The 27,721-nt window shown below is 35.1% G+C and overlaps 1 protein-coding gene across 2 annotated transcripts in view; it reads left to right on the forward strand.

Moving 5' to 3' along the window:
* AP3B1 (adaptor related protein complex 3 subunit beta 1) overlaps positions 1-27,485 on the forward strand; it is a 159,957-nt gene extending 132,472 nt beyond the window's left edge. For both annotated transcript variants that reach the window (XM_048932545.1, XM_048932544.1), the window contains exons 25-27: positions 9,803-9,900; positions 15,063-15,201; positions 26,756-27,485. In XM_048932545.1, coding sequence (XP_048788502.1) covers positions 9,803-9,900; positions 15,063-15,201; positions 26,756-26,909 — 391 coding nt within the window. In that variant the 3' untranslated portion in view covers positions 26,910-27,485. The remainder of the gene's footprint in view (positions 1-9,802; positions 9,901-15,062; positions 15,202-26,755) is intronic.
* The last annotated feature ends 236 nt before the right edge of the window (positions 27,486-27,721 follow it).

Below are 27,721 nucleotides of genomic sequence, written 5' to 3' on the forward strand. Positions count from 1 at the left end.
CTTCACCAGCCTTGTAGCCCTTCCTTGGACCTGCTCCAGCACCTCAATGTCCTTTCTGTACTGAGGTGCCCAAAACTGAACACAGTACTTGAGGTGAGGCCCCACCAGTGCTGAGTACAGGGGCAGGATTACTTCCTAGTCCTGCTCACCACACCATTCCTGATACAAGCCAGGATGCCATTGGCCTTCTTGGCCACCTGGGCACACTGCTGGCTCATATTCAGCCGTCAGTCCACCAGTACACCAAGGTCCCTTTCCATCAGACGGCTTACCAGTCATTCTTCCCCAAGCCTGTAGGGTTGCCTGGGGTTGTTGTAACCAAAATGCAGGACCCGACACTCGGCTTTATTGAAACTCATGCAGTTTGCCTTGGCCCATCAATCCGGTCTATCCAGGCCCCTCTGTAGCACCTTTCTACCTCAGGCAGATCAACTCCCTCCCAACTTGGTGTCATCTGCGAACTTACTAAGGGTGCACTCAATCCGTTTATCAAGATCATTAAATAGAAGCAGTCCCAGAACCGAGCCCTGGGGTCACCACTTGTGACCGGCCACCAACAGGACTTAACTCCATTTAACAATTTGGGCCCAGCATCCAGCCGGTGTTTCACACAGCAAAGCGTACGCCCATCCAAACTGTGGACAGCCAGCTTCTCCATGAGAATACTGTGGGGACAGTGTCAAAGGCTTTACTGAAGTCCAGGTAGACCACATCGACAGCCTTACATTCCTCTACTAAGTGGGTCACCTTGTCATAGAATGAAATCAGGTTTGTCAGACAGGATCTAGAATTCATAAACCCCTGCTGATTGGGCCTGATCCTCTGGTTGACCTTTAATTGGTCCATGATGGCTCCCAAGATTATCCGTTCCATAACCTTCTGCAGCACTGAGGTGAGACTGATAGGTCTGTAGCTACCAGGATCATCTTTCCATCCCGTTTTGAAGATGGGCGTCACATTTGCTAGTCAAATATTATTCCAGTCAATATTGCCAGCAAATATATTCTCTTTCTAAGAAATTGCAAATTAAAAAAGTGCATACTATGAGCAATTTTGCTATCTTAAGTGCTTGTTACTTCTGTTTGTGACTTCTGTAACGTGACTGTGTGAAACTAGCCTCAAAATTTGCTGACTGGAGAGAATCAAAGGAAGTAGCTGGCTAGCCAATTAGATTTTGTCTTACATGCTTGATTTATGTTTATTATGGTCATTATCAGCACATTCAGGATCTGTATTTTGAAGAGTTCCATTGCATGCTAGACTAGCAGAAAAATTTTTGAACCTGTGAGATCTTTGTTACAAAGCATCATTTGAAACCAGAGAAAAGGACTAGCAGTGTCTAAATATTAAGTATGGATAGTTGTGGCTCCTCCTTTTAGGAGCAATTCAGGCATGTACTACCTCACGTTGTCTTTGAAATGAGGCAAAGGCACTATGTGAATCTGTGAATCTTTTTTCCCCCCCACATATTTGAAAATAATATTTTTTGACATACTGTTGCAAGAACTACTGCTTTCTATACCCAGTAGCAAAAGGGATATTGAATAGGCATTCACACTGCAGCATTCTAAATTAGGGATAACTTTCATTCTTTCAGAAATTTCTGGACACCTTTCTTCAATAATATAGGAATTTTAATGTGCTGCTATTAAGCACAGCTTGCACAACTCACAGATTATTGAAGGTAAAAGCTTTTTAATCTAAATGTACTCAAGTGACTTCAAAATAAGATAAATTTCCTGTTTCAGGGGAAGGGATATTTTACTGTTGAAAATGTATATTTTGCTTCCTTGAACCTTTTTCTGCACACACATTCATTTTAACAGGTAGTAGTATCTTTAGCAAGGAGTCTATAGCATGTAGTTTATGCACATCACGTTACAGTTTGTGCTTTTTGCCAGAATTTGGGAATGGGTTTGGACTGTTGCTTGATACAGGGCTTGTTTGTGAAGGGAAGTTCCTTTCTAGGCAATACAATTTCATTATTGCTTCAAAATGAATAAATATATTCTGTTTTTATTGCGAATAAAATATGCTCAGTGTATCAAGCAGGAATGCTCTTTTTTAAAAAAAGGACTGACATTTTTCTTTCAAATTTATATTTTTAGTATACTAACGATTTCTTTTCAGAATTATACCATTTATTGCTAAGAATCTTAGAAATGAGGAGGATAAGCAATGTAGCATTAAAAATTGATTTTATGCAGATCATCACCTTTATGTTTTGGGAGGTCTGCTGTATTAGTGATGTATAAAAACTGATTACTTTCTCCAACATTGCCTAGCAATTGTTTATTATTTTCCTATTAGACAAACAAGACCGATCAATAATCCTGAACACCAACCAGACTATGAGTAACATCACTGTAAATAGATTTGCCTGAGACCTCAGTGGTGTATTCATTTTAATGATTTGGACAATGTGAGTCCAATGACAAAGCTCAAGCTAAGTTTAAAATTAAATTAAGAATAGGAATTGCTTACTTTGTTCCTTTGCTAATTGATAGGGCCCTGTCTCTTTGAGACTAGTTCTCAGTAAATAGTGTAGAAATCGTTAAAATATTTGTTGAATTAAATTTGCTGTTTTACTGTTAAAAATAAAATATTTGTTGTTCAAAATTCTACTGATGTCAGTTTTCTTTGGAGATATTGTGCATTCTGTCATTTTGTGGCCTGTATCCCAACACAACTGTAGCCTTCTTAATCTTTTATACTACTTTAAAATGTTATATTTAAAAGGAAGAATAAGTCGAAAAAGTTTGTTAAAATGTAGTCTAAATATTGTGCATACACAAGTGTCAATATTCTTCTATTTCCCGATAATGTATTTTTATGAAAACATTGTCAGTTATTTTGCATTTTTGTTAGAAGCATATTCAATAATAGTTTACTTGATCATAATAATTTTCTTTACATTGTTCTAAAAGGGAGCACTTTGTCTTGCATCAAATGTAATTGATCCTGAAGCAGTGTAATCACAATTACTCACTTTCTTAATTGGCCTGCCCAAAATCAGAAAATGGAAACCGATCGACAGTGTTTAAATCAATAGCTTTGTAGTAATGCTTGTGGGGGTAGGGAGATAGTGGTAATGGCTAGATCAATTGGTCTTAGATGCCAATCACGGACTGTGTGTTTTGCATAGCAAATGCTACCTTTCTGCTTGGGGATGTTCTGCTTAATAGTTGGTTCAATAAATACAAACTATATGAAGAAAAATAACGTGTAATAAAATATTTAGATCTCTTTCTGAATTTATTGTACAAATTAAGGACAATGAAGGTGAAATAGTATTTAGAGAGAGGCTGAAAGGACTGAGCTCAGAAAGACTTCCCCAGTAAATTATATATTCTTATGAACTAAAGCTTATCAAGATCACACATGTAATTAAAAAGAGGTGAAATGCCATGACTTGAAAACTGTTCCTAATCCATTTATTTAGAATATGCATTAGGATGCTCATTTTATGTACTAATAAGGCAAAAGTCTCTTCATTGCCATTTTTTATGTGCCTTCTCCTTGCAGAGACGCTATGTTTCCGTTACAGTGGTGTTCTGCACAATAATGCTTCCCTTGACTGGAAAGTTAAATAAATAGAGATTCCTGTTCTTATTGGTTTTGTTCCTTTTTGGATCCTACAGATCCAAAAGCAGTTCATTTTGGAGCTTTCTGCAGATTCTTTAAGCAGAGATACGGTTTTAAAGAATAAAATAATTTCTTGGCTAACACAGTGTAGTCAGGTTGCTTGTTGAATCATGGATGCCCTTGGTAGATGTTAGCATACCCACCACCCCAGTTAAGAGACCTCTGTCTTTGCCCAAGAAAGTGATCATCAGCGAACAGAGGAGAAAACAGGTCCTCGGTCTTGCAGACTAACTGTAGTGTAATCCACTGACAGTAGATTATATATTTTTTTCCACTATCAGTATTTCTTCCTTAGTGTGTTTTCTCCTGAGTCACTGATCTACTGGTAATCATGGTCTTAAAAAATCTTATCACTCTTTTATTTTGTTTTTACTACCTGATATGTCACAAAGCTTTAGGAGCTTAGCCATGTCAGAATTTGGCCTTGAATCCTTGGAATGAAGACATTTACAACCCTAGAGAAGGAAGGCAAGGAAGGTTACAAAGGCAGGAAGTTACAGCACATACATGTTCTTCTGCTGTTTTGTAGACATATATTTAGAATTTCAAATTCGTGGCTGTGTTTGCAAAAGCCAGTAGGCAAATCTCTGACATGTTTCAGGTGTTTAGTGAGTGACTCAGTGGGAAAAGGAGGTCTCCTACTTACAACTTTGAGATCTGAAAAAAAGGGCATGAAACTTGTTCTTACCTCCTCTTCCCTTTGTTTTTTATCCCACTTCTTGCTCTCTTAGCACTTCCTGAAGCTACAAAAGAACCACAGCTTTGAATATAATATTAATTTACAGAGAATCTGTTTTCTTCTTCCCTGGTATTTTGAAAAGCATGCAGGATGTTATTCTCTTTTGTGCAGGGTATTGTTCTCTTTGAAACAATATCTTGTAGGGAAAATGTCCGTGCCCTGCATCTCTTCATCTGAACCTGCTTTTCTCAAGACTTAAGTGTGAGGAATACAATAAGGGCTCCCAAGAAGAAAGAGAAGTGGCACAAAAGCAACAACTTTGTGCCTTTCATTCTTACACTGAATAATGAGACCATGGGAAAATAGTGTGGTCTGTGGCAAAGATTTTTGTAGGTATGGACTGGTCACCTAATGCAGGACAAATATTGCTGGAAGAGCTAGGACCGTGTACATACTCTTCTCCTATTGCGATGCTATTATGAGAGAAAGGAACTGTCTGTCTCCCTTATATACTCCAGACTGTAGAAGGAGTATTTTGCAGACTATTGTAGAAGGGATTGGTATAGCAGGAAGAATCTGGCAACATCCTAAATGAAGTGAAATCCATGAATAAAATTCGGAAACCTTATTAATCTGCTCTCTCTGAGTTTAACCTTACTGTACACACTTCAAGAAGAATTTCTACCTGCAAAATAGAATAAACGAGGAGGATCAGTTGGGTAGCAGTCAGTATTTCATTTGAGTGTAAAAATGCATTGAAATTACATTCCTACACAAAATCATGATTAGAACTGTGTAGTAGAATATGTTATGGAATGTATTAAAAGTTAATGTTAGAGAAGTAGGACTGACTTCACATCAGTCAATTGCGTTTTTACTTGTTTCTTAAAGTTTCCTTACCTAATGCTTTGTCAGCAGATCACTAAGTTGTTTAGAGATAGTGGATATTAAGAAAAGCAGTGCTGTACTCTTCTCTTTACTTCATTACTCTGAAGTAGTCAGTTGGCCCAGTTCCAGAAAGCACATATATCTAGACAGACAACTGATCTAGAGAAAGCAAGGCTGGACATGAACACGTACTCTGATTTTTTCTATTTCTCAAGTATTTTTTTCATGGAAAATCAGCAAGAGTGAACGAGCAAAGTCTGCCATTCTTTTTTTTTTCTTTTCCTTTTTTTTCCAGGAATTTAGTGTGGTGTTCTACCTCTTCCATTCTTTTTTTTAAATCATTTGTGAAGATCTTTTGAATATAACACAAAAGTAGTGATCTGTTTTTCCATACATGTATTCTGAGTCAAGCATATACCACTCTGCTTTGCTGGGTATAAAAACAAAGAGAAGCATGCAAGTAGCGAGAAGACTGTTGCCCAGCTTCTTGCTAAAATAATAAGCTTTAAAAATTAAGACTGCCATCTGAAGAGTGCTTATTTATATTAATTTTAAAGATTTTATATCTTTTTAAGGGGGATATTTTAAGAGGACGTTTTTTCTCTGGTCATTTGTTACGGCAGAGGGAACTTCTCCCTGTTTACCTTTTATAACCAATCTTTTTTTTTTTTTTTTTTTTTTTTAAATAGGAAGAGGAATAAGGAAAATGGATATCAGTTTCAAATGATGGGGGCTAGCTATTCCCACTGCATGCATATGAAGGAGAGCTAAAAGTGTACACTGTCTATAGGATTTAATGTTTATCTTGCAGTGTCATCTGTCATGGAGCTGGTGTGTTCCTGTGGGAGCATTATCACCTTTCATTTTTTCATTTTCATTGGATACATCAAAACATAAATTCATGTGATCCTTTGAATTATATCATGAAAGTTGTGTCTTACAGAAGTCTTAAAAATATAGTATTTATAGTTTATCAGTTATTAAGGCAACAATAAGCATAATGATGCCTGACTATTTGTGCCTAAATTTGCAATTCAAACCAAAAGAAAGAGACTGCTATGTAGTGGTGAGGTACTGTTCTCAAACATCCCTGTTTGATTCTTTTTGAGCTTTCTTCTACAGACTTTCCCTTTAGAATAAGTTTTTCATCAAGGATGTATCTTACAGATTTTACTAGCTAATAGCAGAAAATGCAATCTTAAAGTTCTGAAATTTAGAAACTTTTGTTTTAGAGGCTTGAGAAGCTCTTTTCTGATAAGCTTCTTCAGCTTGATTTCTCAGGAGAAGTAGAGCATCACCACCTAAGAGATGTTTCGGTGCAGCTTAACGAATTTTATCCATTCTCTGCCACACCTTTTAAATGTTAATACACTCAATCTTTAAGCCATTTCTTCAGGTTTTTAATCTAAACATTATTTATACTAATTAATATCCAAAGTATGAATAAATAAGTTAAATACGCTGGAATTTTGTTAACTAGATATTTGGGGACATCGCTCACTGTTATACTGCATGACTCAACTTTATTATTAAACATAGGCATTAGATATCTGATGTAATTAATATCCATCTGTGGAAGTACTCAGAACTCAACTGGACAAGGCCCTGATCAATGTGAACTAAGGTGGCCCTGCACTGAGCTGAAGGTAGAACCAGATGTTTTCAAGAGGCGTCTCCCAACCTGAATTATAGAACTATGAAATTGCTTTCGTTAAATGAGATATGACTGCATCTCCAGTATAAAAATACAATAAAAGAGATGCAGATCAATAAATAAAATCCCTGTATTTAGTTTGTGATGTGTGTGATAGATACTCTTAGAAGACTAAAATGTGAATTTACTGTGAAATTCTGAATTTGTGAAATTATGAAATAATTACGAAATTATTCTGAAATCAAACTAATGCAAAGTAAAACTAGGTGTTGGCTAAAGTGACATTAAAAACAAAGTGTTTTTAAAGAATAACCAGCAGTCAGTTTCTGCCTGCAAGGTATGATAGTTTGCTGTTTATCAACTAATATGAATTAGCTTGTAATCATTAGGGGAAAGGAAGTGGCTTGCTTTTTAGCAGCAGAATAGTGCGTGGACCTTTCAGATTTCAAGCAATGCTCATGCGTTCACTCTTAGTGTGAAAAGATTGTTACAAGCATTTCAGAGAGATCTAATTACAGAAGTTACAATTCAAGTTTATGTACAAATGGCATATCCAGACACCAGAAGGCACAAATCATTGTTATAAAGAATTGTTATTTTGTTTTATGCTGACTTTATTTATCACATATATTGCTTAAATATGGGATATAGTGTTGGCTGGAGAAATGAATAATACTAATTAGAGTACCATTAAAAGCTGTAGTACTATAGTAAGCAGTATAGATGTATATAAGCAGTAAAAAATTATGGGGCAGCTGATGAAAGAACCTTCCTTCAGTTTTCAGCCACTGGAATTCTTGATCAATTTGGAAAAAAAAAAAATCAAGAAACTACTTCTGCAAAGCACTTAATCCCACCAGCAAATCAACCTATCCCTGATCTTTTAATGTGTTAATGACTTTGGAGATGGATGATATTTAAGAAATACAGGAGTAAAAATGTGAATATTTCTTAGCAAAGCTGCTTTTTAAAGAACCGTTTAATAAGGGATTCAGGGATTCTTTGTCAAAAGAGAATACTGAGATTTCAAGGGATTGTTTCACTATATGCTTACTAAATAATAATTATCAGTCAACAAAATGATTAATTTAATTTGAAAGGCCCATATTGAGATTATGTGCATAAGAGTAATTAATACCTATCAGAAGATAGAAAATGAATGTATTAGTACCAATACATTTGCTTATGAATTTGGGTAACTGTGGTAAGTATTTAAGTTTTAGTAATTTAGTAATAGGAACATCAAATGTTTTCCAGTTTTCAAGTGGCTTATCTTGCATCTTTAGAAGGATGAAGAGACACGTTTTCAGCATTAATCATCTAGTGCTGTTCCTTCCATCAGTCAATTCTATTCCAAAACTTTAAAGTTGCAAAGTTACTTTTAAAAGAAAAAAAAAGTAGCATGTTAGAATTTAATTTAAATACTGTCGATCAAACATATTTTTCATTCTAATGATTGTATCATTATATTTATGTAGGGTATCTGAGGCATATCAGCAATCAATATATATTGGCCATTTAGTACAACAGCAAAATAAAAGGTGCTGTTTTCCAAAAATTCCTCATGCTTCTAAGCTGTAATAAAGATTCTGACTGAATATGCTGATCCTGAATTACTAGCTGAATTCTGTAAGCTATAATTAGTCAGCCAAACATAGTGAAGTTTTGTGGACTTGGAAAACCCCAGTACAGAATAGTTGGAAACTTACAAAATTAAATGGTTGTGGAGAGCAATTTGACAACAGGTAGCAGAGGGTCCATCTTGTCCAGTCTCTACAAAAGCAGGCACATCCAGAGCAGATTGTCCAGGACCATTTCTAGGTTTGAAGACCTCCAGTAATCACTAATGATAGTCCAGATTGTTAACGAAGATATTAAACAGGACTGGTCCTAATATTGATCCATAGGGTACTCCACTTGTTATTGGTGTCCAACTAGACTTTGTACCACTGATCTCTACTCTCTAGGCCCTGTTGTTCAGCCAGTTTGTGATCCACTTGACTGGACTGTCTATCCAGCCCACACTTTAACAGCTTCTCTATGAGGATCTTAGAGGAGCAGCCTCAAAGGCCTTAAGGAAGTTCAGGAAGACAGTATGCACTGTTCTCTCCTCATCAATCAGCCTCATTTGGTTGGTCAAGCATGGCTTCCCCTTGCTGAGTCCATACTGTCTGCTGCTCATTATTTTCTTCTCCTTCATGTGCCTGGAAATGGTTTCCAGGATGAGCTGTTCCATCACCTTCCCAGGGATTGAGGTGAAGTAGATGGGAGTGACATTTGCCTTCCTCCAGTCCCAGGCACTTCTCCCAGTTTCCATGACTGAGCTAAGATTATAGAGTGGCCTTGTAATCACATTTGCTAGATATGTAAGCACACGTAGCTGCATCAGGGCTCATGAATACCCTAAGGACAGTAAATTTTTTTTTAATCTCTCCCGTTCTCCAGTATGCTTTTAAGCCAGCCATTCTGCTGTGTTTGTATATAGATATGGGAAATGTTACAAAATCAAAATGATTTTTTTTCCATTCCCAATTGTTTTGATTTTGAACCATTATTATGGTTCCTTTAGTCTTTGCTAGAATTGGTCCTATTTCTGGGACAGCTATTGCTAACAGAATTCATGAATGACATTTACTTTAATAGAATTGTAAAATGCATAAACTTGCAAGCATACAGTTTATACAGATTGAAAATTAACCATAATATGAACAAAAGTTACTAATTCAGAAATATGAGAATATGCATTCTGTGTTAATACTATCTTTGTACTGAAGAATATGGATCAACTTTACTGATGTTAGAAATTAGCAGACTTTGGGGCTAACAAGGTAGAAATCAAACAGGTAGCTTTTACGCTGTTTATAGATTTCATAGTTGATATGTATAAATCTGTTTTGAAGCTCTTCATTGATTCTCTGTAATTTCTCTTTTGCCAGCACCAAGGATGATCATTTCAATGTTAGCATTCAGCCCCCTGTTGGAGAACTGCTTTTGCCTGTCACTATGTCAGAAAAAGACTTCAAGAAGGAGCAAGGTGAGAAATACTGTTTTAGAAGCTTCAGTAAACGTATTTGGATGAGAAGAGGTTGTGTAGCTTTCAATTTCCAAGTGTACAGCAAGTGCTTCCAGTGTAGCTGCTTGTGTTAGTCTCTATTAGTATTCTGTCTGATACTAATGATTTAATTTAAAAATATCTTTAAAAGGACATGCAGTGCTATTTGACAGGTGTTCAGTATGCCTTTAAAAACACAGATATTATCCTTCACCCTGAAACAGTCTTTTGGCTTAGAGTTTTGTCTTCTGTCATGAAATACACTGTTTCCTGCTTGCAGAAAAGCAAAAAGTTGGAACTCCAGCTTCCAGTAGTAAATCAAACACATATTGATACTCTTGTCTGTATTTACTAGTCCTTTTTCCAAAGCTGCTCTTAAATAACACTGTTGTATTTGTTCAATTACTTGAAATTTTCATATTTTTTTCTTTAAGCACTTCATATAAAAAGAATATTCTTTTGTACACTTAAGCAGGAATTCTTTTAATGTTGTATCTTTAAAGTATAAGTTTTTTCTCCTGGTTCAAATAGAAACCTCCGTGAGAGCTCAATTATAACTCAAATTATGTTATACAAAATAATTAGAAAACAGTGTAGTTAGGTAGAAGAGCGGGAATTAAGTGGAACATTCCATACTACTACCCTTAAGTTGAATGTAGTTCCTGGACATTTTAAAATATTAATTGCATTTTGGATGCATTCAGATGCAACAGTGTTTACTCATTCATCTATCTCAGTGTATGGAATTTACATGTGTAAATCTTTCTACATTGAGATAAGAATATACCCATGGGATCTGTCTCATTGCTGTGTAAGGCTCAGAAACTCAGTATATCCATCAAGCAGTCGAGAATACCGATGAGTAAGCCCGTGTGTTAATAATTATTGCTTCAGAGCATTTCTTATGCTTTTTGAATGATTGAGAAAGTAGTTTAAATATTGCCTAGATTATTTTCAGTTAAGCTTACTGTTGCAATGAAAAGTTTGGGTTGTGCTTTGTTTTCTTAACCCATTTATACTTATCTGCTGTTCTTACCCTTTGCTTGCTAAAGCCTGCCTCTCTGCTTTATACCTGCTCAGCAACCCAAGGTGAGTGATTGAATGAGGCTGTCGCACATTATTTTAAACCGTTCCCTTCTAAAATGTGTAGTTGCAATTGTAGGGAAAGAAAAGCAGGTTACTGTGGTCTTTTCCCCATGTTTTTAAATTTGCTTGCTTTGAGATACTTGGATAGAGTTTTTGTACATTTTGCTGTGACTGAGGGCTTTTTTTCCTCCTGACTGGCCATACAGAACCATGAGCACATAGAAGAAGTGTACTTGGAGAATAGCTGTGCTCCTCTGTGGAGTTGTTGCCAAAATTCCTTTTTCTTCTGCCATTTTACTTCTATGGTTGTTGATTATTTGTCTGAATAAATCTGGCAGCTGTTTGCTATGTTTAATAGAGCAGAAAGGCTACTCTGAATAAAGCTATTTGAAAATTTGTTTATATGAAGTATTTGTAAATCCATGAAGGTCTCTTGGCATTTCTGTATTGCTCTCTGTCTCCCTGAATTCATTCTTTGATGCAGGACTTGATGCTGGCAAATTTACCACAGGTTTAAAAACCCTTGCAGTTGCTTTTTTTTTTTGCTATTTTTTTTTTGTTATAGGTATCAGCTGCTTCAGAATATTCCTAGTAATAGAGGTCTCCATTCCCAATTTTACCTATTTATTACAGGTATCTAGGACCAGCTAGTATTTGAAGAGAATTACTGTGTGCTCTTGCTAAATGAAAAATCTGAACTGCATTAATAAATGCAGGGCAGTTTAGAAGTTAGTATGTATTATTCTATTTTGCGTTTAACTTCAATGTGTCTGTATTCTCCAAATGAATCTGATTTATAAACTTGTTTTTTGCTTATCATGCTTTCATTTATTTGTTTGTTTATTTATTTACTTACTGTCTTTTCGGACATGAGATGTTTCAAGTCTCATAATAGGAAATGCCTGATTTTATTTGCAACCAAAACAAATAGGGAAAAAAACAGCAAAGGAACGAGGAGAATATTAGAAACACAAGACTATACTGGGGGAGAATGAGAGTATGCACAGGTTTTAAGGATTTTTACATCAAAATTGTGTGTATAATCTAATCAGAATGCTAAAGAGAAATACCCAGCACTGTACTGAAACACAGAAGAAAATTCATTGCTTCACATCTTTACTCAATTACACTGCGCTGTTTTGCATTGTCTGTTACATCTGTGTTTTTTTCATTTTATCCCTGATGGCATAAGGAGAGGGAAATGGACAGGTTATTGAATATTCATAGCTGCGAAGGCTATCTAGTGGTAGCAGCAAACCTCGAAAGCAGTATTTGTGCACATGCTGTGCATGGTGTGCTTAGCCTTGCTTAAACCATGCTGCCTTTCCTCTCCTCCTGAGCTGGGGGATCCTCCTGTGAGGTAATGCCCCAGAGCTGCTGCTGAGCTAACATTCATGTTTTGACAATTCCGAAGCAGTGGGTAAAAATAGTATTGTTAAAATACTTTTTACCCCTCTGGTTAAATATTTTTACTTCAGGCCTGAGGATTTCATATCCTATCGCACCATGTCCTCCAGAAAAGCTGGGCTTGTTTAGCGGGAATTCAGTAGAAGTCAGGCATGTACTGCTGGGATCTCTGTATCCAAATTTTTACCAGTCTGCTTTTGTAAATATCAATAGAAAAAATCCTCAGGGGCTTGATTCAGAATAGGACTAATCTGGTAGCAAACATACCTTGTTCTCTCGGTATAACTTTTCCAATTTTATTTCCTTTTACCATTAAAACGTGTAGTTATTTCAATTTATCAGTTAGGTAAACCAGATCAATTGCTGCTCTCTGACTTGAGTTTCTTAGATTCCAATGTTTCACGCAGTATTAAATGTGGTATGTAATTGTTAAAGGTGGGGATTGGTTAGAATTTTTATGATTTCAAAATAGCCAAGTAAAACTACTTCAAGTATAAGGATTTCCACCCACACTACTTACTGGCATATTTTATAATAATTGTTTTCAGGAAGTGTAAAAGTGTATGTACTTTAAGAGGAAGGAAGGAAAAGAAAAAAACAAAACAAAACAAAACAAAAAAAAAACTTGGTTGACTAAACAAATTGTTTTCATAATTTTATTAAAATTTATGCATCCAACTTCTCTTCATAAGAAGCAAGATGCTAATCCTTTAAGTGGTTGGACATTCTGGTCCTTGACTACCACAAGCAATCATATTTGATGCCCCTTAATTAGAGCACCCTTTTTTCTTTCCAGGTTCTTTTCCACCTCAGCAATCGAGACAATACATTTGCTTACCATGCTGCTCTCCTAAGTGTTCTTTTGCATGTAAATTAATCTTGATTCAGTTTACACTGTCATGCTGAGTGGTACAAATTGCCTATAACAATAAAACAGCATGAGTTAAAAATAAAGGGGGGTGGAAAGGCAGATTGAATGTGTGCCTTACTTGATAGGATGTTACTTTGCTTTATGCCAATACATTAGTCGACGATAATGAATCTTCTGTTCTGAAAAGCATGGTTTAGTTGATTTTTTTAATTTTACTTCAATGGAGCAGTACCTTGTCTTTTATAGAACAAGTTAGACAAACCATTAATGACAAGAGTGTTAAGGTTAAATATGAAGCAATGCATTCACTTCTCTGAGTGCTATCCATCTTTCCATTTACAGGAGGTTGACAAAAGTACTGGCTTTGTACAACATTTCCTTTAATTACATGCTGCGGGAAACAGGCTTTTAACATAAACATAGTTGCATTCATTTATTCAGCATTTGCTCTTCAATAGAGCTTAATGGAGAAGGTTTAAATCCTAAATGAGTACACACATCTCTCAGCAGTGTTATGTCAGTCCCCATGCTCTGCTTAAAAGCTGTTCCAGCCTGCGTATGTATTTTTTAAAGCTTTTGCCTAATAGTGAAGTTAAACAACTTGAAACAGAATGTACCATTCCCAAGATAAAGCTGATTTTTATAGAAGTTGCATGCTTATTTTTGTTCCCTTCAAGTGCAGATCACGTTCAAAAATATCCCATTATTTACTCATAAGCTGTTCTATTTTTACTTTGATACTTCTTATATTGTAACAGTGGCTAATGCTCATTCTAGTGCATTAAAATTTTGGATTTTTTTTTAATTGCTACACTCAGCATCTTTGTGCCATTTGCTATGGGTTTGAACTGTCTGTACAGACCTAAAATATTAGGCTTTTGAGAGTTTTGCACTGTTTCTATTATTAATGTTACTGTTGATTACAGATACGTGATAGTTCTTCCAAAAGTACTGTGTTCTATTATTTGTGTTTTCAGCTTCTGAACATAATATAAAAATACACACACAGTGCTACGGTGTAGTTCCTGTTGGATTTTAATCAACATGAGTGTCCTGCAAATTATTCTTATAACCAATGAATATTAATAGGAGATAAAATGTTGGATTTTTGTTGTTGTTGTTAAAATGATCCTAAATAATACTTCTTTCTTTACTTTTTTTTTTTTTTGTCATGTGCCTTCATGTAATCTTGATATTTCTGTTCCATTTATAGTAATATTAAAATTATTTTAATCAAAAAGTTTGTGAAAAGAGAGAGGTGCTAACTGAGTTTCCCAGTTTCTAACATGTTGACTTTATCTTCATGAACTAAATTGATCTGGTGATTACTGTCTAAATTTCAAGCTTATTTTTAGCAATATGCTATTAAGTTATAATTATGTATGATGATTTTATGATTGAAAGGTTAGAAGGTGTCTATATATGTGGCCTTACATAACCTGGACTTTCCTAAAACAGTCTTACCTAATATTTCACTCATGTGTTTACATTCTTTTTTTATGTTGTGTTTTTTGAGAAAAATAACCATCCTGATTTCACAGTTGCATTAGCAAACAAATATGATTGTCATGTTTCTAGTAATTTTTTTTTTCTAGTAATATGGCCTGTCAAATAATACATTAAACTGAGACAATTATGTAATTTCAAATAAAATTACTTTCTCAACATATTATATAACTTTTAATGCATGTATTTGTTTTTTTAGAAATCTTGTTTTGGTTTTATGCATGGTAAGCAAATAAATCTTAAAGTATTCATAATGAAATATGTAATGTTTCAGGGATGCTGACAGGAATGAATGAGACATCTGCTACCATAAATGTTGCTCCACAGAACTCTACTAGTCGTGTAATAATTGAGAGACTAATGAAGGCAGCAAATCTGGGTGTAGTCCCTTCTGGTCAAGATAAAATACACAGGTAAGAATACATGTCATTTGCAGTAAGATTGTATTTTAATTATGAATTTCCATTGGTTCAAAATTCATTTTCTAATATTAGGGAAAATTTTATTGTCTGCACTTTTAACAAATATTGTGTGCAACTTGGGCTGTGACATAGAATCCTAACCAGATATTAACTTGAATACTTGTCAACTGTTTATTTGAATGTATACAGTACATTAAATATCTAGACCTTACTGAACACAGCTAGGTAAAATTGTCTGTTTCCTCATTTTGTTTCAAAGAGAAAAGATAGCCTTTTCAAAACGCAGTACTTTCAGTAGTGTCTACATGTTTTTTCTGACTTCTGTTTCTGTTTTCGAAAGTAGGCTTATCTGGACATAATAGATGTATCATCTGAGAGAGGAAGCTTGATTTTCTTCCACATTAATTTTTTTACCCGTAATATCTAACAACATAAACTACGTGATTATTTTATTTTTAATTAGATGAAGATCATTTAAAGTACACAATGAACATACATTGAACATTTTCTTCTCCTTGCTTATATGTGCAAGGAAAAACATAGTTTTCATCAGCCAAGAAAGTCAATGGCTCTATCTAATTCCAGTTCAGTCCATTTTATCAAAAAGCAGTGGTACAGAATGTAAGTCAAATCAATATGGCTATTTGTTAATCATAGCTTGTAATGTGATTGACTGAAAATATTCAGTCCAGTGAATCTGTATGGCTTGTCACCTGTGACAAGAGCAAACAAGAAAATTGCTATGTATGGAAAACTGAGTAGTCAGAAATATTAACAGCAAGACATCACTGGAAGCTGTTACCTTAGCTCCTGAATTTTGCTGTTTAAATAAAAGCAACGTATCTCCTCCTAAGGTAAAGAACAATCTTTTTCTTTGAAATTTTGCTGGCTTAGATGACTGTTTGGAGTGTTTATGTAATCTACACAGCTCAAATTAGCTGATATTTCTCTTCTTTGGATTTAGTCTTTTTTGCATCACTGGGCAGTTATATTGCATTGCATTAACATTAACCCAGCTGGATTTTCCTATGCATTTGATACGGTCAATGATAAAATTCTGTTTCACCATAAAAACATGGTACAGCTAGTGCAATTGCACTGAAATGATTGTCACTATTGACACCTGCTCCTCCGTGAAAGTGTCCTCATTTGTTGCATCCCTCAGGGATCTATGCAGTCTGCATTCTCAATATCAATTCAAAGACTAGGTGAGAGTGTCAATCAAGGGAGACTAAAGTGTCTGTGGTATACAGGTGTTCTCCATCTTTACCCTATCCATCACATGACACTTTGTGCAGAAGGATGGATTGTTTTGTGACCGAGTCTCAAAAAGACTACCTAAAATAATAGCTTAATACCTAACTAAGCCATGGGTTGCCTAACTGAAGATAAGTTTCTAATTTGTTCTTGCTTTCCCTGGCTTTTTGTAAAAAGGAGGAAATTTTCCACAAAGAGAGCCAGTAACTGAATTGAAGATTTACTTGCTGTTGGATACACTCCTTCGGAGTCAGTGGTTGAAGATGTGTTCTTTTAGGTATACAGAACACTTCAAAGCATCCTAAAATTTGGACTGTTTGCTGAAGTGTCCTTTTCATTTGGAACAGAATATATTCAGACTATCACAGAAGTTAGAGACTAGTTAGCATTTATAATGTCCAACAGGGAGAAAAGACATTCTTATAACAATTTAATACCTGCTAGAAGTTCCCAGAAGTGATGAGTGTTTAGAAAACAGTCCATCATTTGTTTCACTGTAAGCAAAGTTCACAAATACTATGCAGTTACAGTTGCAACTACAGAAATGAGAACAATAACTAATTAATACTGTGATTAACCTGTTCATCTGTTAAAGACTGCTGTGTTAGCATTAATGAATCCTAGACTTAGATAAATCAATATCTGAGATTATTATTCTTAGATATTATGATTTGTCATTAATGAATACTCTCAAATCTCTAAAAGAAACCACTAAAATATTAATACATATGTATATATAAAAGATATATATATATATATAGATGTTAAATCAACTCTCATTATAGTTAACAAAATCAGAATCAATTCTTGCAAAATATCATAGATGTAAGAAGTGTGGTGTGACTTGTTTTTATAGCACATACAGCATTTCAAGGTGATAAGATAAAGGCACCTTTACCTTGACAAACCAGTAATGAATATGATAAAAATATCATTAATTTTTTTTCTTCTTCTCTGATAGTATTGCCATTGTCCTGTTTGTTTAACAGCAAGTAGTATTTTGGAAGAAGAAACTGTATACAACAACTTGTTTCATCTCATTGTGCTATTCTGTGAGGAGTAGTTCTGTTCATTTCTTGGAAATGCTTAGTACATACCCCTTTACACAGGAAAAGCAGTACCATTTTTAACCTGACGTTGCTGTCCTGCACTGCGCAGCCTGAATTGCATTAATCTCACAGTTGGTCATTCCCAACTTGGTTATTATTACTTAATGACTGCTAATGACAAGAAATGTATATTGCCTGGTAATGAAATACATTCATTCAAAATGCAGTAGTACAGTTTAATACAGGCCTAATCTAATGAGCAGGAACAGGTGTGTATTTCTTGGGGTTTTTTTTTCTGTCTGAGCATATTTGTACTCATGACAAAGATGTTGTCATGTTGGTGAGACCCAATTACTTCTCTTTAAATTTATAGCCCTATTTAAGATTGCATTTTTGCACTAAAATAACTAAGGCAACTATAGTGAAGGTTTGAAAATAAATACTTGCAACAAATACCAAGAGAATAGCACGCACTCACCAATGGAAAATGAAGTAAATGTAAACCTGTGAAACATTGGCTATACATGAATACATATAACAGTGTAGCAACACTTTCTAACATGCTTTTTTGCTCTCTTTACGCTATGACTACTGAATTTTCATCATTAGAAGAAAGTAATAATTTAACTGTTACTGAATGTAGCTCAAAATGTCAGATAATGCAGTTGATTGTATTTTAGACTGTATTTTCTGACCTGTTCTTCATATTAAAATATTTCACAAAGGTGATTATGGTGATTGTTGTAGAAATCTTAAAGCTTACATAGTCATTTCCATCTTCTGAGACTACTGTTTGTTAATTATTTGAAAAGATGAAGGGTGATTTGAAAAGATGGACAACACATAGAAATTGACCAAATGATTTAAAAAATAATCTGAAGATGCCCAAAGCTTTCAGTCTTGTAATCATCTGTGGGCATCATTTGAATATCTACAAGCAAGGATACTGAAAGAAAAGTATTTTTTTTCCTACAGGGAATCAAATCAGTCTGAATAACCACTTATTCATGCACTTAAGTTAAAATATGTCTGCTGTTTGTATTCAGTATAGAAAGTCTGACAGGTATTTTTCTGTCTTCAAGATAAGAGGATACATAACTGAGCGTATTTTTTTCCTCAAAGTTGATTCTTCTGAGGGCCAGCCCTTTGATACCACATCTCTGGTTGGGCAATAGTACTTATTACCTTATAGATATAAAATATAAATTCTAGGCTGTTCTCTTCTATTTCAAAATGTGATGAAACAAAGACTTCACTGAAATCAAGATTTTCAGTATTTTTTCTTTTAACTAACACAAGCCTTATTTATCAAGAGACATCCTAGTGTTACTTTCAGTATCTGTTGCTTATTCCATCTCAGATGAATATTCTAAGAGTTCCTCAGGTGTCTTTCTGCTTTCTTCATTTTCAGCTTCATAACCTCCCACCAGGATAGGTTTTTTTCACTTTGATTGTAGCAGAAGACAACAGACAGTGATAGAATGAAAGGAAGAGCTGCAGATTTTACTTACCATTAGATTGGTCTTACAGTCTTCTTGAAAGTGTCAGAATACTGTCTACTATTACTTAAGGATGAAGGAAAGGTGTCTCAGGGTTCTTTGACTTAGAAAGAAAATAATGGAAACACTGATGCAAAACATGACCACTACCTCCAGGCTTTGGCAGAAAAGTTTTCATGTGTTTGAGTAGCATATACCAGAACAGCTCTTTCAGAGCTGGAATCACACTTAGATTTATGCTGGTACAATTCCACTGATGTCAGAAAAAGTATTGAATGGTATGCAGAACAGGGCCTTCTTGAACTATTTTCCTCTCCTCCTTTTACTCTCTGAAGCATTTTCTAGATGGAGTGCATTGTGCTTTAGTATATAATTTAGTATATAATTGTTTCCTCCAGTGAAATGGCAGATTTAGCATTCGAAATGCAAAATGATGCAGTGTAGAGCATCCTCTTCCACAGTTTTTACTCCTTAAGATTTTACTTGTGCATTGCCTGATCAGTCAGTGAGATAAAAGCCTAAACAGATACAAAGAATAGATTACAGTTAACCTCAACCAACTAAATGGTCCATTCAACTAATCTGGTGCTGCTGTTGTATTTGAAAGGAGTCCACAATTAGTATCAGGAAATTGTGAGGTTAAAAAATAAGCACAGTATTATCTATTTACCTTTATTCTGCTGGTTGTGGCTTTAACCTTTTGTGAATAAGTAAGTATTAACAGATGTTACATATTTTCCATCTGGAGTTTGGAGATTTGCACTCTTTTAGCTAAACCTAAACATGTTGTGGAAATCATATGACAGTAAGCATACTGCAATGGATGTGCATTGAAAACCTGAAGAACATAAGTGCAACTAGACACAGTATTGAAACTTGCATGAAATACTGAAAGAAAAAAAAAGAAAAAGAAGGAAAGAGGGAAGGAAGTAAAAAAGGAAGAAAAGTCGATCAATCCAAGGATCAACACTTGTTCTGCAGTAGCCTTTATTCCCTACCCCATGCATCAGCCTGGCAGTCTGGTTGTATTCACCCCTTTTTATCATTTTGCAACCTGTCATGTCCCATTTAGGTTATATTGGCAGACCGATTCTCAAAGGAAAGAGGGTTTTGTTTACAGACAATTTTGATTATCAGAGAATGGCTTGCTTAGTAATGTTATCATCCCCACACCTTCTTATCCAGCAACACTTAATTTGGGGAGAAAAGGTGCGTGACTGTGCATGTGTAGGTGTGTATGTACTGAACAAACCTCTCCTTGAAAGAGTCCACTTGGAAAATCTTTGACTATGTCATAGTTCACTTTATACTAAGTTGGAAGAGTTCTCTGAAAGTTCCAAGCCCCATCAGCCTACCACAGCTCTCAACTGCAGGTGTGTGTGTCAGACAGGAAGGTCTAGAACGTCATCGAGAAATTAATGAGAAACAGATGTAAATTCTTTATAGTTACTCCATTTGGACCCAAATATGTGCTCTCTATAAGGCTGACAGATAAGTCCAACAAGCCCAGAAGGACATTTTTAAGGACCGTTTCTGATGTGTGTGTACACAGAATTGTTTTCTAATATATCTTACTAAGTAGTTGACCTGTTTAAAGCTCAGTGATGTAAAATGTACCTCTGGCAGTAATCCCTGTGAAGCAGTTGTATGGACTGTTCTGCTTCCATAGTTTTTCAGTTTTTCAGTTGGGCCTCATAATCTTTTTCTACACTTCAGGAGAGGTGTAATGAGTGGCAAAGTAAGTAAACTTGTTATAAACTTGCAGCTTTGATTTTGCTGCCTAATTTCTTCAGTAGGAATTAATTGAGGGGCTAAACGCCCTAGGCAAAAGAGTTTTTCTGCAAGCTTTTATCTGTAGGTGACAGAATTCTAAATGGAATGGTGTATCCCTGTCCACAGCTATTTTAGCTCTCCTTGTAGACAGAATTTGTAAACTTTTAACATTTTTTAAGTTTACTGTAGAATCCCAGATGAAAAATAATATTGAAAATGTAAAGCCTGTTAGACATCCAACTAGGCTAACTATTTACTTTTCTTTTGTCAGCCTGTAATGAAAGGCTTTCTGGTGAGTCACTACTCCTAGGTAAATATTTTTATTACTAGTTTCATAGAAAAATGGGGTTTTTAAAAATGAATGTACTCATTCCACAGTTTCTACTATTTATTTCTTAATCAAATCCTGGTATTCCAAAACACGAAATTTCCTCACTGTTAATAAGATGGCCCTGCATGTACTAATACAGTTTTTGTGTTAACATATGATGATTTTGATTAACTGGTACAAAACAATAAAGATGAAGTCTTTCTACAACATCATTTGAAGACATTTTATATATATTACTGCACACAGGGAGCTAGTATGTGGATTTCAAAACTTACAAATAACTTTAAGAAGTCAAATTTGAGCTCAGTATTGAAAGCATATGAGTGAGTTACTTTGGATATAATCAAAATAGATTGTTCCAGCCTAGTTTGTTTGCTGTCCACTAGAGGACAGCACTGCTTTTGTATCAGAATGCTGTAAAGTGAAAAATATGTTCAGCGTTTTCTTTGAACAGCAAACAGGAACCTTCTGAGTCAGTTGTTTAAGTAGAAAACATGTAATACTTAAACTAAATGAATGGGAAAACATCTTTGATTTGAAAGATTTTTGAGCAGGTTTGATATTTTAATGTGTTTCTGTAAGGTGAATTATTTTCTTGGAATTACCTACATTTTTACAAGTGAAAATGTATAGCTTGTTTTAAAAGAGGACCATATGTAATTCACTTATTTATCATATTAAACTCTTGACTCTTTAAGAAAAATTAAAAGAACAGAATAGATGAGAAAAAAAACAGGTCAGGCAACGATGAGAGTTTTGTGTTTGCAAGGAGCAAATTCTGTGATTCAAGTTTTCAGCTTCTTGAAGTTTTGGAAAGGATATACAGCCAAGTAAAAAATGCTGAAGTTCCTGAACTAAGAGGAAATACCGGGGAAGATCATGCAGCATCTTTTGAACATGTGGAATGCTGCTGTGTACTGGACAGCAAGTTCTGAGGACTTGTGTGGATTCATGCACTGTTGTTAGAAATACAGTGAGCTGCTCACTGTTTACAGAGGAGAAGCTCAAAATCTTTAGCAATAAAAAATACTTCAGCAAAAAAATACTTTCACAATAAAATTAAATGATAAAAATACAGTGCAAATTTGAATGTAATTTATTTTACAATTTTACAGTTAAGCCCCAGAATAGCTAATGTTGAAAATAAGTTACATCTCGGTAATGAATTATGTATGTTGAACAGTTTAATTTAAGAGAAATGTTAAAACAGCATTAACTGGTCTGGAAAAAGAAATAAAGCACCCCAAAATATCGTTAGGTAATTTTTAATATAAATATTATTCAAATTGTATGACCTAATAAGCAATGTTAAGCAAGTTTATTTCTGAAAGGTTAAAATCACCAAGTTAAGAAAAAGATGTTTCTTTTTGTGAGTATGCTTCTGCTGCTTTGTTTCATTAAGCTTCCTGCATCCCCAGGTCAGAATTAATTCACAGTAATGCTATTCCATATACTTTTTTCATGTCCTACCGCATATTGAGAGAACAACTTGTAGGCCAATTGTAAGATAAAATGCTGAATATAAGGGCTAACTAAAATATTTTTTTATGTCCATATGATATGGAATCTATATTATAATTGTTCTTTCTTACACTTGCAAATTAAAGACTAACTCACAGTAGTATTTTTTTTCCTTTGAATATATTCATTGCATAGCTTGATTACATGTTTCTGAACTTTGGACTAATTATTTGTCTACAGCTAGGGCAGAACACTGCATCCTGTGATCGTCTTTCTTACTAATAGGATTCTGTCTGCTTCAGCAGGCAATAATTGAAGGCTTAATGTGCAGGATTTAAAAAAAAAAAAAAAGTTTTAGCTTCCATGGGTCATTGTCACTGTTTCTGGTAAGCAATAAAACTGAAGAAAAAAAAAAAGAATATTTAGTTTAAACAGAGGGATCAAAGATGAAAAAGAGTGCCTGACAGGAGAGAGCATGTGCTTTAGTGCTGTTGAATTATGTGTCACAAACCCCGCTCTGCTGTGAACAAATATCCAGATAGTATTCAGCTGTAAATTCATGTTTTCAAATGTTGAATTTTAAAGATTAGATTTTTAGAGTGAGTTACTCTGTTGCTCTCTATTCCTCAGCTTGAAATTTTCATAATCTTTCCAAGTGAAAATGCCTCTCTTGCATATTGCAGCTATCTTCTTTCAACAAATAAAGGGAAAAAATAACCACTAGTCCTTAGTGAAACTAGCATTTGGTAAATGCTGTCGCACTGTAATTCTGATACTCTGTTCTTTTTCCTTTATTAGGAATTCCAACTAATCATAAATAAAATATCCTTATAGGACAACCATTAAAAAAGCTGTATTTTCACTGCCAGCACTGTATTTATTTTTAACTGTTGAAAAGCTGAACGGCTTTATAAAAATACACAGTGCTTTATTGATGCTCATTTAGAATATGGTACATTTTCCTAGCTACTGACAGATACCATATTTCAGCAAATCTGTGAATACTCCTATCTTTTGCCATGTCACATAACCTCAGAATGTTTAATGTTCTTTTTAAAGAAACATATATATCTTTGGGAAAACTTAGAACGTGCAAATAACTGCAGTGTAACAGAAACAACCATCTAAAAATATTTGGCTCTGTTTTCTGAATGTCCCTCTTGTGTTTTTTGTGGGTTTTTCATGTTCACTGCTCTATCTTTTATTTTGTTTGCTGCAACAGAGCCACATGGATATTACCTTATTCCAAGAGTTGTCCAAATGACAATTTCCCTGTTTTGGAGAAATTTTCTCTACTAATAGCCGGTGTACAAGTCAGATTTTAATATTTGACAGTGCAGTTTCCAAGGCTTTAGTCAGACTATGAAGCCTAATTGTTGTCAATATCTTTTAAAAAATATTTAGATGCAAATTCTTATCTTTAAGACAGTATCAACTTTCACAAAGAGTAAAAATTATTACTGGCTTCAGGGGAAAATAAGAGTTGTTCCACAGCTTCTTACAAAGAATAAATACCTGCTATACAAAGTGATTAATTTTTGCTGCTGAAAAATTCTTAACAGCTTTCTGATCTAACTATTTAGTTGAGCAGAACACACGTATCATAAAGTTCACATGGCCTTGTAACTGTAAGCATATATAATGTAATGATATGTACTCACTTTAAAAATCAGATTCTACCCAAATTGTTAAATGACAGAGTTTTTAAAACATCTAAATAATTAGCAAATCAGTTTTACTGATTAAATATTGTAACCAAAAGTTAACAGCTTCATGTTTAATAATTGAGTTTGTTTCAAGATTCAAATCAACCTCTTATAATTGGTTTCAGAAACTTCTTCCCCATTTTAAGGAACAGATTTCAGTTTCCAAAGTTCAGAAGCAGTAGTAAGCCCATTCTGTTGTAGTTCCTCTATACATCCTTTCTTTTGGTAAAAAGATGTTCTGTTCTTTTTTTACGAAGTGACTCCAGATCACTATTTATACAAAGTTAGCCAATGCTAGTTAAGCGTACTAACGTTTTGTGTGGAATTATTCCAAGTTTCAGACCCTTCATGCCTTGCAAACCACCTGAAAACTCACATTTATTGACGTGTTCTTTGCAGAGGTATGGAAAAGTAATATTGATCACCTATCAGATTTTGCAAATGCGCTTGTGAAAATATTGGCACCAAACTCATCGCTGATGCTTTGGTCTCTCCCAGCTTTCTCAGAACGCTGACTTCATATCACTTTCTGGTTTTAATAAAAGGGGTAAAATAAGGCCTTGGGGCTGTGCAACACAGCAGGAGTGCCAACTACCAACCCTTGTGTGTGCATGCTCAGACGTAATCTGTTCCGGGTTGTCCCAGGACACAACTCTTAAATAAATAAAGTGACTAATAGGACAGTTGTTTATATAATTATTCCCCTGTCAAAATCAACAAGAGAAATAGTGATCTTTTACATTGCAGTGCAAGTAGACAAAATCACTGATACAATTAGCTAAGTAGTTAATTTTTATAGTAGTGATGTGGTTTCAGAAGCTCCTATTATAGGGAGACGTCTTTGAATGTATCTGTAATCCGGACAAAAGAAATAGATTGACCTGTGATGGGTGACATTAGAGAAGTGCCCCGTGTTTCCTTAATTAGTATAATGTGTTATGAGATTTTGATATGCTTAGTTTAAAAAGAAAAAAAGGCAGAAATTACTTCTCGTTTAAAGAGAACCTGCTTCCTGCTTAAGTGGCTAATATTTTAATTAAATCTGGAGTGAAGTTTTTTGAGTATCTCCTGATAAACTCCCTCCTTTATGTTGATGGTAATTAAACAGATCCCAAAGGGCCCGAGCAGGCTCTTTGCGAGGCCCGTGCTAATTGTCAGACATGAGACACTGACCAGTTGGTTTGCTCTTGAATAGCCGACAGCGTGCTGTCAGCCTAGCAGTTTTATTTTTCTGCATTGTGCGCTGTTGTCAGGGCTAACTGGGTCCTTTTGTGGCTGAAGATGTTGCGCAAATTGAGGCAGATGGCTCTGGTTCAGACACGTGTCCTTCAGCAGGAGGAGATTGGCCCTGCAAAGTGGGGTCAGGCTGGGTCGCAGACCCGCTCCTCACTTGTTCTTGTTCTCGAAAGCCCATGTGCAGAAACTTGGTTGTTGTGTAGTAACCAGCTACAACGACAACAACAAAAAACACACAAAAAAGCCTGGTGTGCTCCTTGTGGGATATGGAGGACGAGGCTACTGCCATCCTCATCCTTTCTGTCTCTTGGGCCTTGCTGTGCATGCAGAATGAATTAACAGGATTGACAGAAGTTCATTGTGCCTAAAATGGCTTTTCAGTCCATTGTGGTGCTTAAAAGGCCAGTTTTGCTTTTAATTCCATGTAATTAGTGGTTTCCTCATGTCTTGGAATTCAGTAATGGTGCATTAGACCTAAATTTTATTTATATATTTATTATATATTATTATATTATTATTATATTCTATTATTATATTTATTTATTTATATATATAATATATATATATGTATATTTGTTTGTTTTGTAGGACTAGAAAATATGTAAATGTTGACTGTGTTTTTGTAATAAATATTCTGGAGGTTAAATACAGTCACAGACAAAATGTGGTGTCTTGCTATTATCATTATTTCAGAGGATGGTGTTGGAAGTTTATTAGTTTGAGTATTTTTAGCCTGAATTAATTCCTGAGGCAGCAGGAGGGTGTGCTTTTCTGAAAATACAACAGTGTAGCTTTTGGAAGCGTTTGCATTTAGTGTCATTGGATTTTCTTTGAGTCACCAAATGATGTTTACCCATGAAGATCCCCTTAGAACTGAATTTGTTTGGATCAACCATGCACATTGAAATAGTTCCTCAGAACTGTACAGAGGCTGGAGTTTTGGGATGTAAATAATAATTTAAGTTGATTTTGTTATGCGTATTATTAAATTTAGAGTTTTGCACAGTCCCTTTTTTTTTCCCTGAAGTACTAAAATATTTGCACAACAATTAAGAAATTTTCTGTAGAATTTATGTTTTTCTGGTGTATCCTCTGAAATTGACTTATGAAATTGGAGGCATTTTGTTAATACATAGACTCGCTTAATTGTTGCAGGAAAAAAACATTAGTAGTCTTTAGCCTTAAGGTTCACAGTGATTTCTTTCTTTTTTTTTTTCCTTTCATCCACTCCAGGTTTGCAGCAAAGACTGTTCACAGTGGGTCACTGATGCTAGTCACAGTGGAGCTGAAGGAGAGCTCTACAGCACAGCTCATCATAAATACTGAGAAAACTGTGATTGGTTCTGTTCTGCTGCGGGAGCTGAAGCCTGTCCTGTCCCAGGGGTAACCTGCTTACATCTGGACTTCAGAATCTGGCACACAACAAAAGTGCCTGGCATCCACTACTGCTGCCTTTCATTTATAATAATAGCCCTTCCATCTGGCAGTGGGGGGAAGAATACACTCTTGACATTCTTCTGCTTTAGAATGCTAGTGTATGCAAGTCGTCTCCTTTTTTTTCTGCTTGCTAACCAAAGAACATATATTTTACTGTCAGTTATCTGCATTCTTAAATGTATTTCCCATTTGTTCTATCTGAGTACTTTCCTCTCTTTCCACCCCCTCCCTTTCCCCACTATAGTGGACAAATATTAGATAATGAAGTTGAAAGGAAATCAACACTGCTTAAGAATCGTGTTAAAAACAGCACACAGATAGGTTCCAGCAACATATGCAACAATTATGTGTGCACTTCAGAGAAGCACACACTTGTATAACAAATACAGGAAAATTGTTTGCTTTCTGAAAATCCTTGTGCACCTGAACTCATGTAGTAAGAATATTGTTCCCATTTGATATGATTTTCTGAAATATTTCTGTTAAGCTGCCAATAAAGTAGTGCTTTGAGCAGAAAGCGCCTCTTTCTTGTTTTGTTAAGAGATTCTGTGGTGATCGTCAGTGATGTATACCAATGATGGCCAATTTGAAGTAAATATTAACAAGATTGGGTGCTACATATGCATTAGGAAACTCTTCTTGTGAAAGTTGACAGTGTTTGTGCTCCAGTTTTAATTTTCTGATACACGGTTACGTTTTTGTTACTAAATAACACATGTCACTCTTATTTTCAAATTGGCCTATTTATAAAATACTGATTGA

This window comes from Lagopus muta, chromosome Z, assembly GCF_023343835.1.
Source record: "Lagopus muta isolate bLagMut1 chromosome Z, bLagMut1 primary, whole genome shotgun sequence".
NCBI classification, from domain to species: domain Eukaryota; kingdom Metazoa; phylum Chordata; class Aves; order Galliformes; family Phasianidae; genus Lagopus; species Lagopus muta.